We start from the raw sequence: 15778 nt of genomic DNA, 5'->3' as shown, positions 1-15778 counted from the left end.
TGTGCAGCAAGAGGAAGCCGCCCCGAGGGGAGCTGCTCACGCCTCTTCCTTATCCCCAGATACAGCCGTGGCACCCACAGGCCATTAAAGCAGTAGCCAGCCGGCTGCAAAAGACATGGAGCTACCGCGCCTTTCCCATCACACAGAGTGTCAGGAGAACCGCTTCCTCCTGGTTCTTTGTCTGATCTGAGAACCCAGCCGGCGCCACCAGGTTTGAGAACACAACAACAATCATCAGTTCACCAAGTCCAAAGAGCAAAACTTCAATTAGCCTGTTCCTACTGGGTACGTCCTCCCTCTGTCCCCCGCCGTCCGGCTGGCGCGGCGGCAGCGAGGCGAGTGGCGGCGGTGGCCCAGGCGGTGCCTGTGGTCCCTGCCAGCACCCCGGTGTCAGTGGCGGTCGTAGGCGGCAGCGGCGGCCGGCGGGGCTGCCCCACGGGCTGCAGCGCTGTAGTAGTAGGGGGAGCCTGCAAGAGAAGGGACGAGCGTGAGGAAGACAAAGGTGGAAAGGTGCCAGCTCGCAGCCCGGCGAGACGGGCAGCAGGGAGCTCACAGCCACAGCAATAAGGACCCGGTAACTAGAACACAAACCACACTCACACACTCTGCGGGAGAACTGTGCTACCACCGCTTTGCATTTCTGATGGCTGTAGGGTACCCGGTTCCCTTCTTCTACTCACAACCTTAGCTTCATTTACTTCACCGAAAACGTGAATTGCTTTTCAGAATGCAAAGTCAAAAATATTCCAGCCCTAACACGTTACCACGCTCTGACTTCTCTGATTTATTTTTCCCCTCATTTTGGGAGGAGGAGGAGGTTGAACCCCAAAGCGTTCAACGTATTTCACTCAACTCAACAACAGCTCCCCCTTTTCTCAAACTACCTCTATCAGGGAATAAGGCCCCAGATTCTGCTTAGCTCTGACAGCGACCTTGGAGCTCCAGAAAAAAATGCCAAGGTTGTGCTACCAGATTTGCTTTGGAATCATGACACTGCGCCAGCTTCTGCCCAGCCAGGGAAAGTCCTTTGGCATCCAATGCATTTGATGAAGGGAGAAACTGTCTTCAGAAAATATTGGCAACTTTCACATGGTAACAAATTTGAACTCAGAAAGTAGTTTACAGCCACCTCCAGCAAACAATGCCTCACCCAACAAAGCACTTGATATTGCATATCACAGCTTTTGAAATGAACACCTAAGCCTCGAACCGATCAAATTTATGCTCTATTTTTTGATTGAGTACCTGCGTTACACACCTAAACGAACTATGCAGGCGAGGCTTAGAGCTTTGGAGATTGCTGAATGCCAAGGCACTCCTCTACCATGACAAGGCATGAAAAATACCAGCAATGACATTTCTGGCCTGCAGGGTTAAGTGCTGGTAGATTGGGTGGTCACCAAAGGATCACCTGGAACCTTGACCATTTGCTTGGATGATGAAGAGTCTTTGACTTCAGATGTATTCAGAGAGATACCAGACACCAGCTATTAAATACTTTCCAAGTGCACCGGAGAGGAAACCAACTCTGATTCCGTGTAAGAAAAGAGTCAAGCAAAAAATTTTTCAGGGCACTACCAGGTTGGTCTCCAAGTCACCAGCACTTTCCCATGCACCACGCTGTGGTGTGGAAGAAGCCCCTTGGAAGGACTCGCGCTCGGACACGTGCATCTGAGTCCCCCAGGCAGGTGTGGACAAGTGACAAAGAGCCCACAAGAGGAATGGCTCCGGAGCTGGCTGGGCTGTACGGTCTCGTCTCACAAGTGACCCCACCCCAGAGGTGCCAGCAATCCCGACCTCCCTGCCTTTACCCCCTTGGCCAAATGAGGCAGCCTTCAATGAGCAAAGGCGAACTGAAGAGCTCACCAGACTTTGAAATGCGCATGCCCTGTCTAGCTGGGGTTTTGGGGATGTTCTCTGCAGGCAGTGAACCCTCGAGGGTGCCCAGCCTGTGAGTCTGTGTCCCCTCAGGGCCACTCCTGCTGCCCAGGAGTCCTTGGGGATCAGCTCCTGCTGTGGGGCAGGCAGCAACTCCAAGTGAAAGCCCTTGCAGGCCCACGAAGAGCTGCTGGAGCTGCTGTCCTCACCCACTGCAGCACCAGGAGGTCAATGGGGAGCAGGGGCTGGTGGTGTCCAGCTCCTTGGTGTGACCGCCAGCGGAGACGCCGGGGCCTGGCACCAGCCATGGCAGCTCAGCTCAGGCAGAGGGGTGGAAAATCCAGGAAAGGGATCTAGCGGCACCAAACAATTTCACCCTGACCCACGGAGTGACATGTGGGTCCCACCAGAGCCAAACGCAGCACCTCCTGAGGTTTTGGGGTAAAGAGGATCTTTTGGGGGTCAGGGCCTTTGCTTTCCCCCTCCCTCTTCCTCGCTGCTGTTCTGACTCAGTGCAGCTACCAAAGCCCAATATTTCTTTCATGCTTTCCAATGGCCTTACACTTCCCTAAAGTTTGATTTTTCCAGCTTGCCTTTCAGCAGCGAAATCAAAAAAGCTTGCGTTTAAAGTGAAAAATGAAAACATCACATCACAAAGCCTTCACTCTTCCTCCCTGTCACCATGCCCCCATCCAGAACAGACTTGTCCGTCCTTCTGTCGTTTTTCCTTTCTAATTCATACTGCCATCAATTTATTTCTTGACACAGTCATTTCTGGTACCTACTTGTTCTCTAATCTTTTCACAGAAGAACTGAATGTAATCCTAGTTGATGGGCTCCGAGCCCTGCCCTCACCATGCCGGCACCAGCAGCCGTGGCACCGCGACAGCACAGGGACCGCGTGCAGGCGGGAGCGGGGACGCTGCACCACGTGAAACCCTGCGCGAGCAGTGTCACGCCGAACACAGTGAGCAAAAATGGTAGAGAAGTTATTGCAACAAGCCAGGGCAAAATTGAATTGTTTTTCTTCACTGGGCCGTGTTGCTGTTGCCCGCTCGTGGTGCGTGCTGAGCCGAGGCCACGCCAGCATGTGTCAGGACGTGCCGACAGCGACGGACTGAGCCCCAGGCGCGGTTCCCCTGTGCTTGTGTGCACACCGCCATGTGCGCCCCTGCTCTGTCCCCTTCCAGGTCATCCACAGCACGGGGAGGGGGGAAAAAACAAAACAAAAGATGCCCCTTTCTCCACCTCCTCTTCTGCCTTTGGGATGGGGACGCCTGCTACAGCCACCAGACGCCACGCGAGTGGTCAGGGTTTGTGTCCTTTTGCCAGTTGCCTCTGGGAACTTGGGGTCTGTCCTCCCTCTGGCCACAGTCGGCAGGGAGCTCTGGAGATCACCCAGTCCAACCCCTGCCAGAGCAGGGTCACCCACAGCAGGTGGCACAGGATGGCATCTCCAGGCGGGTTTGGAGTATCTCCAGAGCAGGAGGCTCCACACCTCTCTGGGCAGCCTGTGCCAGGGCTCTGCCACCCTCACAGGAAAGGAGTTTTCCCTCACGTCGAGATGGAATTTCCCGTGTTCCAGTTTGTGCCTGTTGCCCCTTGTCCTGTCCCCAGGCACCACTGAGAAGAGCCTGGCCCCATCCTCTTGCCACCCGCCCTTTAGCTCTTGCTGATCATTGATGAGACCCCCTCTCAGTCTTCTCCAGGCTAAACAGCCCCAGGGCTCTCAGCCTTTCCTCACCAGAGAGGTGTTCCAGTCCCCTGACGATCCTCGTAGCCTCCGCTGGACCCTCTCCAGCAGTCCCCCGTCCTTCTTGATCAGCAGAACTGATCTAGTTAAAGATGTCCCTGCTCACTGCAGGGGGCTGGACGAGATGACCATTAAAGGTCCCTTCCACCCCAACACATTCTATGATTCTAACTGGACACAGCACTCCAGATGTGGCCCCATCGGGGCAGAGCAGAGCGGGAGGATGACCTACCTCGACCTGCTGCCCACGCTCTTTTCAGTGCACCCCAGGAGACCACTGGCCTTCTTGGCCACCAGGGCACAGTGGTGGCTCACCCCACGCAGCAAAGCCTGCGGTGCCCTGATGCAGAGCTGGTTGTGGGGGCCACTGTGGCAAACGATGGGGTGGGAGAGCAGGAAGATGCTGCAGAGCTGCAGCAGGGAAGTGCTTTCTTCTTCTTCTCATGCCACCCTGGAGGAGTGCGGCCTGGTCATCTCCCCTTCCACAAGAGCTATGGGGCACAGCATTCGGGACTGCCCCGGAGAGGAGGGAGAGCTTTTTTCTCTCTGTTCCTATTCTCTTTATTTCCCCCCCAAATCATTTTTCAGCCGAAGTATCCTTTCCTCCTGCCACTTGCAGATCACGGCATCTCTCCCTTTAGCTCCTTTTTCACAGGTCTCAGCCTGGTGTGATTGCTGCAGTGCAATTCTTTCTTGCCAGCACAGGGAATTAATTGAATGTAGGTGCTGTTAAGTGCTTACAGTATTACACTTTCATCTCGGTGAAGGGAGCGGGACTTAGTAAAACAAACTGTGTCAGTCCATGTACCAGTCCTGATTAATTTTGTCAAGGTTTCTGCTTTGAGGCTGATACTGCCAGAGCTTGCTCTCAGGAGAGAATTACTAAACACACTCACGTATACTCCTGAGAAGAGTGGAAGCATCCTGGATATAGTTTAAATTAACCTCCTCTCTACTGCGGGTGCTGGGGCTCATCACGCAGAGCCTTCTGGGCGTGCAAGGAGACTTGGAGCAGGATTTTAAGGCTCTGCCACAGATTCCCACTTGCCCTGAAGCACCAGCGGGATGAGCAGGCACCCAGGGAGAAGGGAGTGTGGGATCAGGCTCACGGGGAGGACGCGGAGCTGTGGATGAGCAGGATCTCTGCAGGGCACAAGAGATGTGTCCATCCCACAGCCTGGGGGTGCAGAGGGAGACATTCTGGCTGGGGTCCTACAGCTGCACCTGGACCTTGCCATGTCTCTCGGAGCACCAGCTCCGTGAACTGACCTCCAGCCCCAAATGCCAGGGGCAATCGGGTTGGGATTCCCCACATAGATGAGTCACGGACCTTCCGAACAGCCTGTGTGGTACGATGTTGATTAATAAATGCCTTTCCAAACCAACCACCATTTTCTTTTGGTGTTTTTCTGACAGAGAGGCTTGAAATCGCAGAATGGTTTGCGTTGGAAGGGACCTTAAAGCCCACCCAGTGGCACCCCCTGCCCTGGGCAGGGACACCTCCCACCAGCCCAGGTTGCTCCAAGCCCCGTCCAACCTGGCCTTGAACCCCTCCAGGGATGGGGCAGCCACAGCTTCTCTGGGCAACCTGGGCCAGGGGCTCACCACCCTCACAGCCAAGAATTTCTGCCTGAGATCCAATCTAAATCTCCCCTCCTTCAGTTTGAGGCCGTTACCCCTCATCCTATCATTACACTTGCTGATCCAGAGTCCCTCCCCACCCCTCCTGTAGGCCCCCTTCAGGTGCTGGAAGGCTGCTATAAGGTCTCCCTGGAGCCTTCTCTTCTCCAGGCTGAACCCCCCCAGCTCTCTCAGCCTGTCCTCACAGCAGAGGGGCTCCAGCCCCCCCCAGCATCTCCGGGGCCTCCTCTGGTCCCGAATGGAAGAGAATCCAAGGTCCAGCTCACCGAGAGCTCTGTGCCCAGCTCTCACGGGTGCCCACGGGGCCCTGGAGCAGTGCGCGGGGGTTCAGGCTACACTGCCAGTGGTCAGACAAGGGGATTCCCCCTCCAGGAAACTCCATCACTCCCAGTTTTGTGACCCAGCTGAACTGGAATGGTAAGTTCATCCTTAGGACTTGCTGAAAAACAAGAATTCCCATTTCTTTTGCTTTTTGATGCATCAAAACTTCCAGTCTCGTAACTCCGAATGTGTCATTGCACATCCAGAGCAACATACGGTTATTTGTGCAGTGACTGAGTCTGTGTTTACTGAAACATAAGATTTTGAAAATACCGAAATAAAGTATTTTAAAGAGGATAAAAACAAGGAAGCCAAGATCATACCTTTTAACAATTCCTACCAGCAAACGTGGCACTGTTGTCATTATACTGTGAAACACTTCAATTTCAATAAAGCTGCAGATTCGGAAGGAAAGTCGTACCATTCAAATCTTTTTGCCCTTCCCTCACTTAAATGCATGTTCACAGCACGCTGCTGCGTCAATGCCGCTGTAGAAATCCTCGCCAGGCTGAGACCCGAGCCTTGCTGCGCGACCACACTGTCCTTTCAGCTGACGAAATGTGCCCCCAGAATGCATCGTTTGAAAAGGAAACGAGAAAAAGAAGAAGAACCAGGGGAAAAAAAAGGGAATGGCACAGGTAAAAGGCGTCCTGGCAGCAAGCGGCTGGCTCCTGACCTGCCACTGGTTTAAAGTCCTCTCCTGACCCAGACCTGCCCATCTCCAGGGCACCACCGGGATGTGCCCGGCCCAGCGCTCCGGCCAGTGCGCCAGAACGTACACCAGCCCATCATCTGAAACGAGGAGCCGAGCAGGTCATGGGCACAACCTCCTGCTGCTGGAGTCAAAGGGCCACTGCCCATCCCTGCGGGGTGGTCAGGAGCTCCAGGGTGGCTCTGGGATGGCTCCGGGATGGCTCAAGGATGGCTCAAGGATGGCTCAAGGATGGCTCCAGGATGGCTCTGGTGCACCCACAGCTGGGATCACAGTGTGCAGCCGGGATCCTCGCCAAAAGCCCCCTCTCCATGCAGAAGGGCAGGGTTGGGGCTGCATTTTTCATTCATTTTTAACATCACGCCATCTAAAACCTGGCTCGCCCTGCCTGTCCATGCAGCAGAGCTTTGCTACAGCAGCCCTCCGGCTTCCAAAGGAGGAGCAACATCAGAAATGAAGAAAGCGCGGTGCGCGCTCTTCCCCCTGGCTAAAGCACCCTCCCCCGGACTCCAAGCCCAAGCCCCACAGGCGCTGCCGGCTGTGGCCATGGAAACTGCGGGCTCAAGCGCAGGGACTCCCCCAGCGTTGTGCAGCTATGCCCATCGATATTAGCTGGAGATCTGCCTGCTGATTTATGATGGAACCGCTAACAAACCCTTAAATGTGGCACGGCAAATAGCAGCATTACACCAGCACCATGGCACGGGAGGCAGAGGCTGTCTATTGCTCCCCGAGGATTTGTTTAAGGACAAGAACCATGATGAATACAGCCTGGGTGGCTCAATTACATGGGGACTCAATTACTTAAAACAAAGAAACTGGATGAAAAAACTATGACAAAAATTCAAAATTATTTCGCTGCTGGAGGTCACATATAACAGCCCTGTCATCCATAAATCTGGAAATCTCTAAGGCATGCTACTCCTGTGTTGAGAGATGACAATTAATTGGTATTTTACTTACCTCATCCATGCAAATTATGCAGGGAAAAATTCTAATTACTGCATGCTACATGTATATAAGGTCAAAGTGGGCCAGCTTTTGACAGTGGCGTAAAATGGATTATGTTTATCCTTCACGTGAGGGCCATGATCCCGCGTGAGCCATGGGGCTCCTGCCCCCCCACCGCCTGTGGGGACCGTGCCGGCGTCGGCGAGGCTGTGCGGGCACAGTGGTCCCTTGCAGAGGAGGGATGGAGCGGGTGAACACACAACCGGGCAGCAGATGCAATGCGGGGTTGGGGAGAAACACAAAGTGCTTGAAGGAGCAAGAAACAACAACGTGGGGGGCGACAGGACTCACGCTTGGCCATGGTCAACCCAGTGTCGCCCTGAAGCCAGCACTCCCCATAAAGCGCCCCAAGTTTAGTGTGAACTGGATTGCTCACCCTCAAAAAAAGGTGGTCCTTTGTGCCTACTGGCAACACCTTGTGTCTCTGGAAGGATTTCAGGGGGCAGAAAGGGGAAGACAAGAGTTTTAGGCATGGGGCGAAGGGAACCAAGAGTGGTTGCATGCCCCAATGGAGACCTGCAGTCCCGCACAGGGACTCAGGACGGCGCCAGGACACTTGTCCGACCACCACGGCGGTCACCATCCAGATGCAAAGGGGGCACAGCCTGCACCAAACCCCCAAGGTGGGGACAGCAACTTACCCAGCAGTCCAGGGTTGGGAAACCTCCAAGAGTCGTTGTACGTTGAATATTGTGGGTGGCTGTATGGGCTCCCAGAAAACTCACTCCCTAAGTTAAAGAGAAAAAGACAAAACAAAAAATCATTTGATTTGGGACCACAGTTACCATTGCGGGGAGAAGGAGCCCTTCCGTGTGTGCTGTGCTCCAGTGATGGCCAGAGAACAAGCAATGCTGGCCACCCTCTTTGAGGAAGGGCAACATGGCTGGGAGAACTATTAAATAAATGGTTGCAGCCACCTTTTACGCGTCCTTTTCGTGCTGCAGCCCAGGCCTGCTGAGCTGATGGGGTTTTCTCGGGCAGCTTGTGCTGCGGGAGCAGGACAGGCAGGAGGGGTGGAGCGGAGTCTGGGACACCCTGCTGGGGCTGGCCCTCGCCTCCACAGACCTACAGCGCTCAGGGCAGGGGACACAATGCGAGGACAGGGCTGCTCAGTCAAGCTCTCTGCTGGCAGGAGATGGACCAGCTCACCTTCTAGATACTGGGCATCCTCCCAGGCTCTCCAGAAGAACATGCTCTTGGTCCCAGACACCTGTCCATCACTTTAAGCCAAGGAAAAGGATGCTAGCATCACTTTCAGATGGCTTTGAAACCCTCCAGACAAAGACACAGAAAAGACTCAAAGAGTTATTGCTATTTATCTCCTCACCAGCTCCTGCTCTCCCCATCTGTTTGTTCTCTTCACATGTCACCTCCTGTTTCATACTTCAGCTGCAAGCTCTTCAGGACGGAGCCTTGCACCGTGGGGCTCTGACCCTGGGCAGGGCACCCGGCTCCACCACCATGCAAATACCAACACTGACGCTGATTTATGAGGAAAACTTCCACAAATGACAGTTTCCCACTCTCCTCCTCTCTTTCTCCCTCCTCTCCTTTTCCCTCTCTCCTAAACAAATACACGCAGGCACAGGAGAAGGAGTAGGTTTCCTACGGCAAGAGGAGGAGAGGGTTGGTGCAGAAGATGCTCGCTGAAACCTTCGCCTGTCCTGGTCCCTCTCCCCGTACCCAGGGGCTGCCCGTACCCTGGTCGAGCGGCAGAGACCCCCCCCTGCCGCCCCATCCCCAGCTCCCCGAGCTCAGCACCCCTGGCTGGCGCGACCACAGACCTGCCCTGGGGACCGCATCGTGGTCCCTGGGCCCATGAGCGACCTCCTTGCTCAGGACACAGTTTAGGCGAGTTGCTGACCCGCTGGCCCCAGGAGAGATGCTGTGGTGGCCGGTGGGGTTGCGCCGCCAGGAGCCCTTGGCTGGGAACGCAGTGGCTGCAGGAGCTGCTCAGTCCTGGCAGCTGCGTCCCCCTGCAAAGGTATTTTCTGCCGATTCAGCAGTAACACAAAATACGGGGTCGGGCCCAGGGCAGTTTGGTCTCCACGTGTTGCTGCTTCAGTTAAAACGAGCTGCCTCTCAGCCTGCACCAAAGGACGCCGGTAACTGCGCTGAACGTGCTGATGGCAAGAGCCGCCCACCACTGGTGTGCTCCAGGGGGTCTCCGCTAACAGCCCCTCTCTGTCCCCCACAGCCCTTCAGACCCGTGGGACTGCACCCGCCAGCCTCGACCTCCTCCCCCCCGAGCGAGAGTCCACAGACGGGGCAACAGGCGCCGGGCTGAACCCCGCAGCAGCAGGCACCGGCGCGCTCAGCACGCGTGGCTGTGCCGGGCTCTCTTCTGTACACGTTCAGAGCAGGTTTTCGTTACTGCTTCTAGGGAATGGCATTAGTTCACTGTGAGCTACAGAGAACAGAGCTGCTTCCAAAGCTTTCTTCCTGGTGAAGGACATCGTATCTGCATTTCTTCCCTGCCACCTGTCCTGGATGACAGACGGCTTCAGTACCCGAAGGTTACCTCCATCACCGTGCCCACTCTAAAAGAGCGAAGCCAGAAGCGATGTCAGGAGCCACCCGAGGCACCAGGGCCACTGCCAAAGGTGTCCCCATTGCCTCCCACCAGCCAGGGAGCAAGCTCTCCCCGGCAGGACACGGCAGCTCCTCTCTGGTCCCCTCCTCTCCCTCACGATGCTGCGCTGGCGCCGTCTGTGCAGCCAGAGCCCTCCCTGCTCTCCCCCGACTCCCAAATCCCCTCGGCTTCCACCGAGTCTCTGCCCCGGCTCTGCCCGACCTGCGTTTGCCCTCAGATGGCAAACCGGCTGGCGACTTCTCGGGTGGGTGACACAGTCTCTCCCGGTCCTTGAAGGCTCACGGGCAGGTCCTGCTTCCAGTGTGCGCCACACAAAAATCCCTTCATCCTCCGGGTGCCTCTTCCATGGGCAGGGTCTGGCGCTTCACCTTCCCCAGGGGTTCCCCTTCTCCCTTCCCACGCGGCAGCGAGGAATGCAGACATTTAGCCCTGTTTTAGTTGCACAAAACAGTCGCGCCGCCTGACCAACGTGACACATGTTAAGGCGATGGGAACAAGCCTTGCTGCCGTGTCCTCCCCGGGAGCTGCGGGGTGGACGGACAGAGGGACAGGACGACAGGACGGCAGGACAGACATTGTCCCTGTGCGGGCTCTTGGCACAGGAGCCTGCCCAGCTCCTCAGCCTTTTAAGGAGGCTCCTGGCGAGCTGCTGCACCCCGAGGGAGGGCACCGTGCCTGTCGGAGGACAGGACAGCCCCGCATTTTCAGCTCTGCCCCCCTCTCCTGGCACCACCACTCCCGTCCTCCCAAGGTGGCCGGCACCCGCTCTGTCCTGCGCGGGCCGCGGGGCTGCGCGTGCCGAGGGCTCATCAGCGCTGCGGCAGGGCTGCGGGTGGGAACGGGCTGACATCTCATTGTCTCATCCTCCCCTGCCTCGCTCTCCTCCCCCACCGCCCCCACTGCCCTCCTCCCCGCACTCACACACAGACACACATCGTGGACCCTCTCTGGGGGATGCTCCGGTGCCTGTCAGGCTGAGGCTTCCAATTCTCTGTTTTTTATGCCTCAGTGGTCAGGGTGTCAAGCTCCTGCAGTACAGACCAGCCAGGAGCTCGAGGAGTCACTGAGCACCATCAGCTCAGTGACAGTATTGCTTGCTTCTTAACATACTCTGCATATCCATCAGCCTTGCAGGAGGAAAAAAATAGAGAGAGAGAGAGAGAGAGCGCGCGCAAAGGGGGGGCGGGAAGGAAAATGAGAGAAAAGACATACGAGAGAGGGGAAGGGAAAAGGAGAAGCAGGGGAGAAAAGTCTCGAGCCCTGCTACTACCATTGCAGCACTTCGGCAGACAAATGGCACAGCCATAAGCGAAACTAAGCTAGATGAATGAACGCCGCATGAATGCCTTGCGATTTCCACCAGATATTCCGAGGTCCATCAGCCACACTTCTTGACAGCCCCACTTAGCGGCCAGCCCCCAGACCATTCGAAACCGCAGCGCATCGGCTGCCTGGGGACGCGCACACGTGCAGCGCAGTGCACACACGAGCAGGCGCCCGCCCGTGCCGCCTGCACAGGGCGAGACGGTAGAACCCCTCCTCAGTCACTCTGGCATCACCAAGACACAAAGACACCAAACCCCGGGCTTCTGGCAGGGTGAGCCCACCTCTCGCCACAGACCTGGCTCCATCGTGCTTTACGCAGCTGTGGCCCAAAAGGGTCAGACCCCATCACCAGCAGAGGCAGAAGTGCACGGGAAGAGGGGACAAGGACTCCCAGGGGTTGCTGCTACAAGTCGGGAGGAAGCCCTGGGAGATGCCCACCACCCTGAGACGGGGGCACAGAGGCATTGCCCCTCTGCCTGCGGGGAGAGTCCCCAGGGAGGCTGCAAACAGAGCCTGAGGGTGGTGGACGGACCTGCTGCCGCAGGCAAGGCAGCTTTATCCGCTCTGCAGCATCTTCTCTGGGGATTATCAACTTGTTTTTACCAGTCTGTTTGGTTTTAAGGTAAGCTTCCTGCAGGTTTCCTTTGAGATGTGCAGAAAAACAGAAAAGCGTGAGCTTAAAAATCTCAAGAACCAAGAGGTGAAGAAAGAGATTTCATGGTGTCTTTCAAACAGCCACGGCTTCAGAGAACTGCCCCCACAGGGGACGGGGGAGGACGCAGGCGCCTCGGTGCTGGACTTGGGGCAGGAGGCTGCTGGAAACCCTCCTCCCGCACCGAAAGGCAGAAGGATGAGGCAGAGGGGCAGAGGACACCATCAGACGTCTGCTGGGCAGTGGGACAGATCCAGGGTCACCCTCAGCCAGATTTGGATCTCAGCAAGGGGGAGGGGGATGCAAATTATTTGCCATCTAATTCTTTTTAAACATGGACACTGTAACGACAGAGTAGCGTAAGTTGGATGGGGCCTTGGTAGGTTACCCGCTCCAAAGCCCTGCTCAAAGCAGGGCCAGCTTTGACATTGGCCATGTCCTGTCAAGGCATGGGAATCTCCCAAGATGGAGATTTCACATCTTCTCCAGGCCCCTGCTACAAAGCCTGGACACTGTCCCTATCTACTGCTCTTCACCACCCAGAGCACACGTCTGCAGTCCCATTAGTCAAGAACATGTCCTTTAGCCTTGTCTTCTTAGGACCGTGTGGCACTTAACACCAGCAGAAACCACCAGCCTAGTCAAACATGGGACATGCTTGTTACCCAGCGGCTGGTACCTTTGGACTGAAACGCAAAACTTGAACAAATACTTAACAAAGAATTTTTACATGTCACCTCCAAGTTCAATATGTTGCTCCTGTCCCCAGAGTCTCAGAAGACACCATGACTCAGCAGTTCCAGAGCCAGCACAGCTCAACCAGATCCAGCTACATGAAGGCGGACACGTGTTTGTGCCCTTTCTGTTGCATTCTCTCAGATACGAGCTTTTTGCACACGTGTTTGGGACAGGGAGAAGCCATCAGGACCATGGGGATGAGTGGTTGTGTCTGTATGATGGCTGCAGGTGATGGAACGTGCAGGTGATGGAACATGCCTTCCTCCCTGCGACCACCCCACAACAGCTCCTGGCGAGCACTGGCTGGAGCTGCTGGCAGCCAACAGGGAGAGCAACCACAACCCCATGGCCATGCCATGTGTCCTGCTGGACTTGTCCCAGCCACCAGCTTCTTCATCAGTCCCCATTAGCTGGGTCCTTTGGCCATCCAAGCTCCAGGTTTAGGACAGTGTCTTATTTAGCCCTTCCCTTTGGCAGAAAATTAAAACAAACCAGGAGAAATGGTGTTCAATAAATGCAACTGCATGAGGGACATGAATGGGCTGCTATGGGACAAAAATGAGTGTCTTGGCCAAGAACAGCAGCACCTCGTCCATTCCTCATTGGGGTCCTGGGTAAGTGTAAATACAATCTGCTGTACTTGTCCCTGAGTTGGCGTCCTGCGGCTGAACCCCTCTCTCCTCCCGCCCGACCTCCTGACAGCGGCTACAGAAGTCTCTACCTTTCTCTTACGCCAAAGGACCTCACTGTAACTTTTTAAAATTAACATTCTCATGACTTTTATTTGTTTTCTGCTGTTGCCTTTTGTGGAAGTAATCACATGGACCATAAATTTCTTCAGCGAATTCCAATAACAATCATTACCCCGGTAGCTAAGATATGCTTGACTGCATGGGGAGCAGGGCTAAAGACTGCACTGAGCCACACGAACGCACCCGAGCAGCCTGCGCATCGCCGGCTAGCACTGCGAAGTAATGGCTATCCCAACAAAATCTATTACACAAAAGCCACACAAAAGCATCGCCTGCGCTGGAGGCCGATATAAACCACAGGACAGAAGGAAAGATCGCTTCTTGCCGAATGCCAACGCCACCCCAGAGATGGATTCACAATCCATCCGCCCTGGGCAGCATCCCGCGAAAAGTTAGAGTGATAAAGACGGGTGAGAAACCTTGGGAAAGAGGGAAAATGGTCTGGCCTCTCTGCAGAGAACAAAGGCAGGTTTTCCCCTCCGTAAAGCAAATCCCCAGCCACTGCCATGGCCCCGGGCGAGGGGTCTGCAGCCCTGCCTGAAGCTGCAGCCTCCGTCACTCACAGAACTCTCTCTCTTACAAGTTTTCTCTGTGTACGAGGAGCTGGGAAACACCTTTCACTCTACACTTGCTTTCACACAAAACAGTAGTTTCGCATCACTAACATACTTTTGCAAATTTGTGACAATTTTGACAAAATCCTTCAGTTAGAAAGAACCCTGGATTCTAACTTTTTTAAAAAATCAGATGTTTTCCAAACAATTTTTTTTTTCTTTTTAATTCAGAGTGATGTTAAGTTTTTGAATTGAGTTCAATGAGGCTAAAAAAAATTCCAAAAATCTCAACTGGAAAACAAACTATATCTTTGAAGTAAAGCCCAAAGCAATTTTCTTTGTAATTTTTTCCTTTGACTGAACCTTGGACTTTCTTCCAATTTTAACATTCATTAGCAAACAACGGGATCGGTGATTAACCTGGTCTAGTGGGAGGTATCCCTGCCCATGGCAGAGAGGTTGAACTAGGTGGTCTCTAAGGTCCCCTCCAACCCAAACCATTCTGTGATTCTATGATTCTATGATGATTCTATGATTTATACTGCTCTAATCTCCAAACATCTGCTGCATTTAACCTGGGGGACTACAAACCCAAGGCACACGATGGGTTGACCACCAGTAATCTGACAGGACTTCTCCTGGTCTCTTGCAATTTCTTTGTCCAGAGAAGTCCCACAGGAGGAAGGACATTGATAACTTTGCCTTCTGTTCCAAGGACCAAGTACACTTGGGCATTAACCTGTCTGCTCTGGACCGAGCAGTCCACGCGCTACAAAAAACAGAAGCACAAAAAAAAGGGAAAAAAATACCAAAGTACAGCGCTACTGAAACAAAACATATATTTCAGAAACGATGTTCCCCCTGGGAAGAAGCCAAGCAGGAAAAATACACTATATATAGCAAAAAGCCCATCATGTTCTACACAATTTATCTCAGTGGAAATACCCACGGTGATAACCAATTAAAAGTCCCAGGAGAAGCAAAGAGGATTCCTTGGCCAATCGTACCCGAAGATGTACCTGAGGAGACAGACGCCTGCAGGGAGCAGAGAAAGGACCAGGCACGGGGCAGGCGCCGTGCTCTTGCTGCTTATAGAATGCCACCATAGAACTGTCTGGGTTGGAAGGGACCTTTCAGATCATCGCGTCCAACCATTGGCCCAGCACTGCCAAGGCCACCACTACCCCATGCCCCTCAGCACCACGTCTGCCCAGCTTTTAAATCCCCCCAGGGATGGCGACTCCACTACTGCCCTGGGCAGCCTCTTCCAATGCTTGACAACCCTTTCAGTGTAAAATTTTTTCCTAATGTCCATCTAAACCTCCCCTGGCACAACTTGAGGCCGTTTCCTCTTGTCCCATGGCCTGTTCCTTGGGAGAAGAGCCCGACCCCCCCTGGCTACCCCCTCCTTTCAGGGAGCTGTAGAGAGCGAGAAGGTCTCCCCTCCGCCTCCTTCTCTCCAGGCTGAACACCCCCAGCTCCCTCAGCCGCTCCTCACAGGACTTGTGCTCCAGACCCCTCACCAGCTCCATTGCCCTTCTTTGCTCCCCTAAGACCAACCCACAGCTGGAGCTCGCTGCTGGCCTGGTGATGGCCCCGGGGCTGTCAGGAGTCCCCGGGGGCTCAGTCCAGCCCAGAGGCCCGTGTTCCCCCACGGGGCGCCGGGGGGGCAGGATGATGCTCAGCATCACACACACTCCGAGCCTGCGCAGCCCTGGGCACGGTCAGGTTTGTGGTTGGAAGTAGCTTCAGTGAAAAAGAAACGTTTCCCGTGGGGACTGAAAAATGCCGTTTTGGAAAACCTCCTCAGTGAGCAGTTTTGAAAAAAGGAAGATGCTTTTCAAACC

The 15778-nt window shown here is 54.7% G+C and overlaps 1 protein-coding gene across 1 annotated transcript in view; it reads right to left on the bottom strand.

Annotated features, from left to right (window-relative positions):
• Positions 1-343: 343 nt before the first annotated feature.
• Positions 344-15778, bottom strand: part of PAX5 (paired box 5) — a 136139-nt gene continuing 120704 nt past the window's right edge. The window contains exons 9-10 of the mRNA XM_063320094.1: positions 7958-8044; positions 344-467 (exon numbers count right to left, since the gene is read on the bottom strand). Of these exons, the coding sequence (XP_063176164.1) occupies positions 391-467; positions 7958-8044 (164 nt within the window). The 3' untranslated portion in view covers positions 344-390. The remainder of the gene's footprint in view (positions 468-7957; positions 8045-15778) is intronic.

Source organism: Chroicocephalus ridibundus, chromosome Z, assembly GCF_963924245.1.
Source record: "Chroicocephalus ridibundus chromosome Z, bChrRid1.1, whole genome shotgun sequence".
Lineage (NCBI taxonomy): Eukaryota > Metazoa > Chordata > Aves > Charadriiformes > Laridae > Chroicocephalus > Chroicocephalus ridibundus.
The sequence above is the reverse complement of the archived record's forward strand: the minus strand, read 5'-3'. Positions and strand labels throughout refer to the sequence as shown.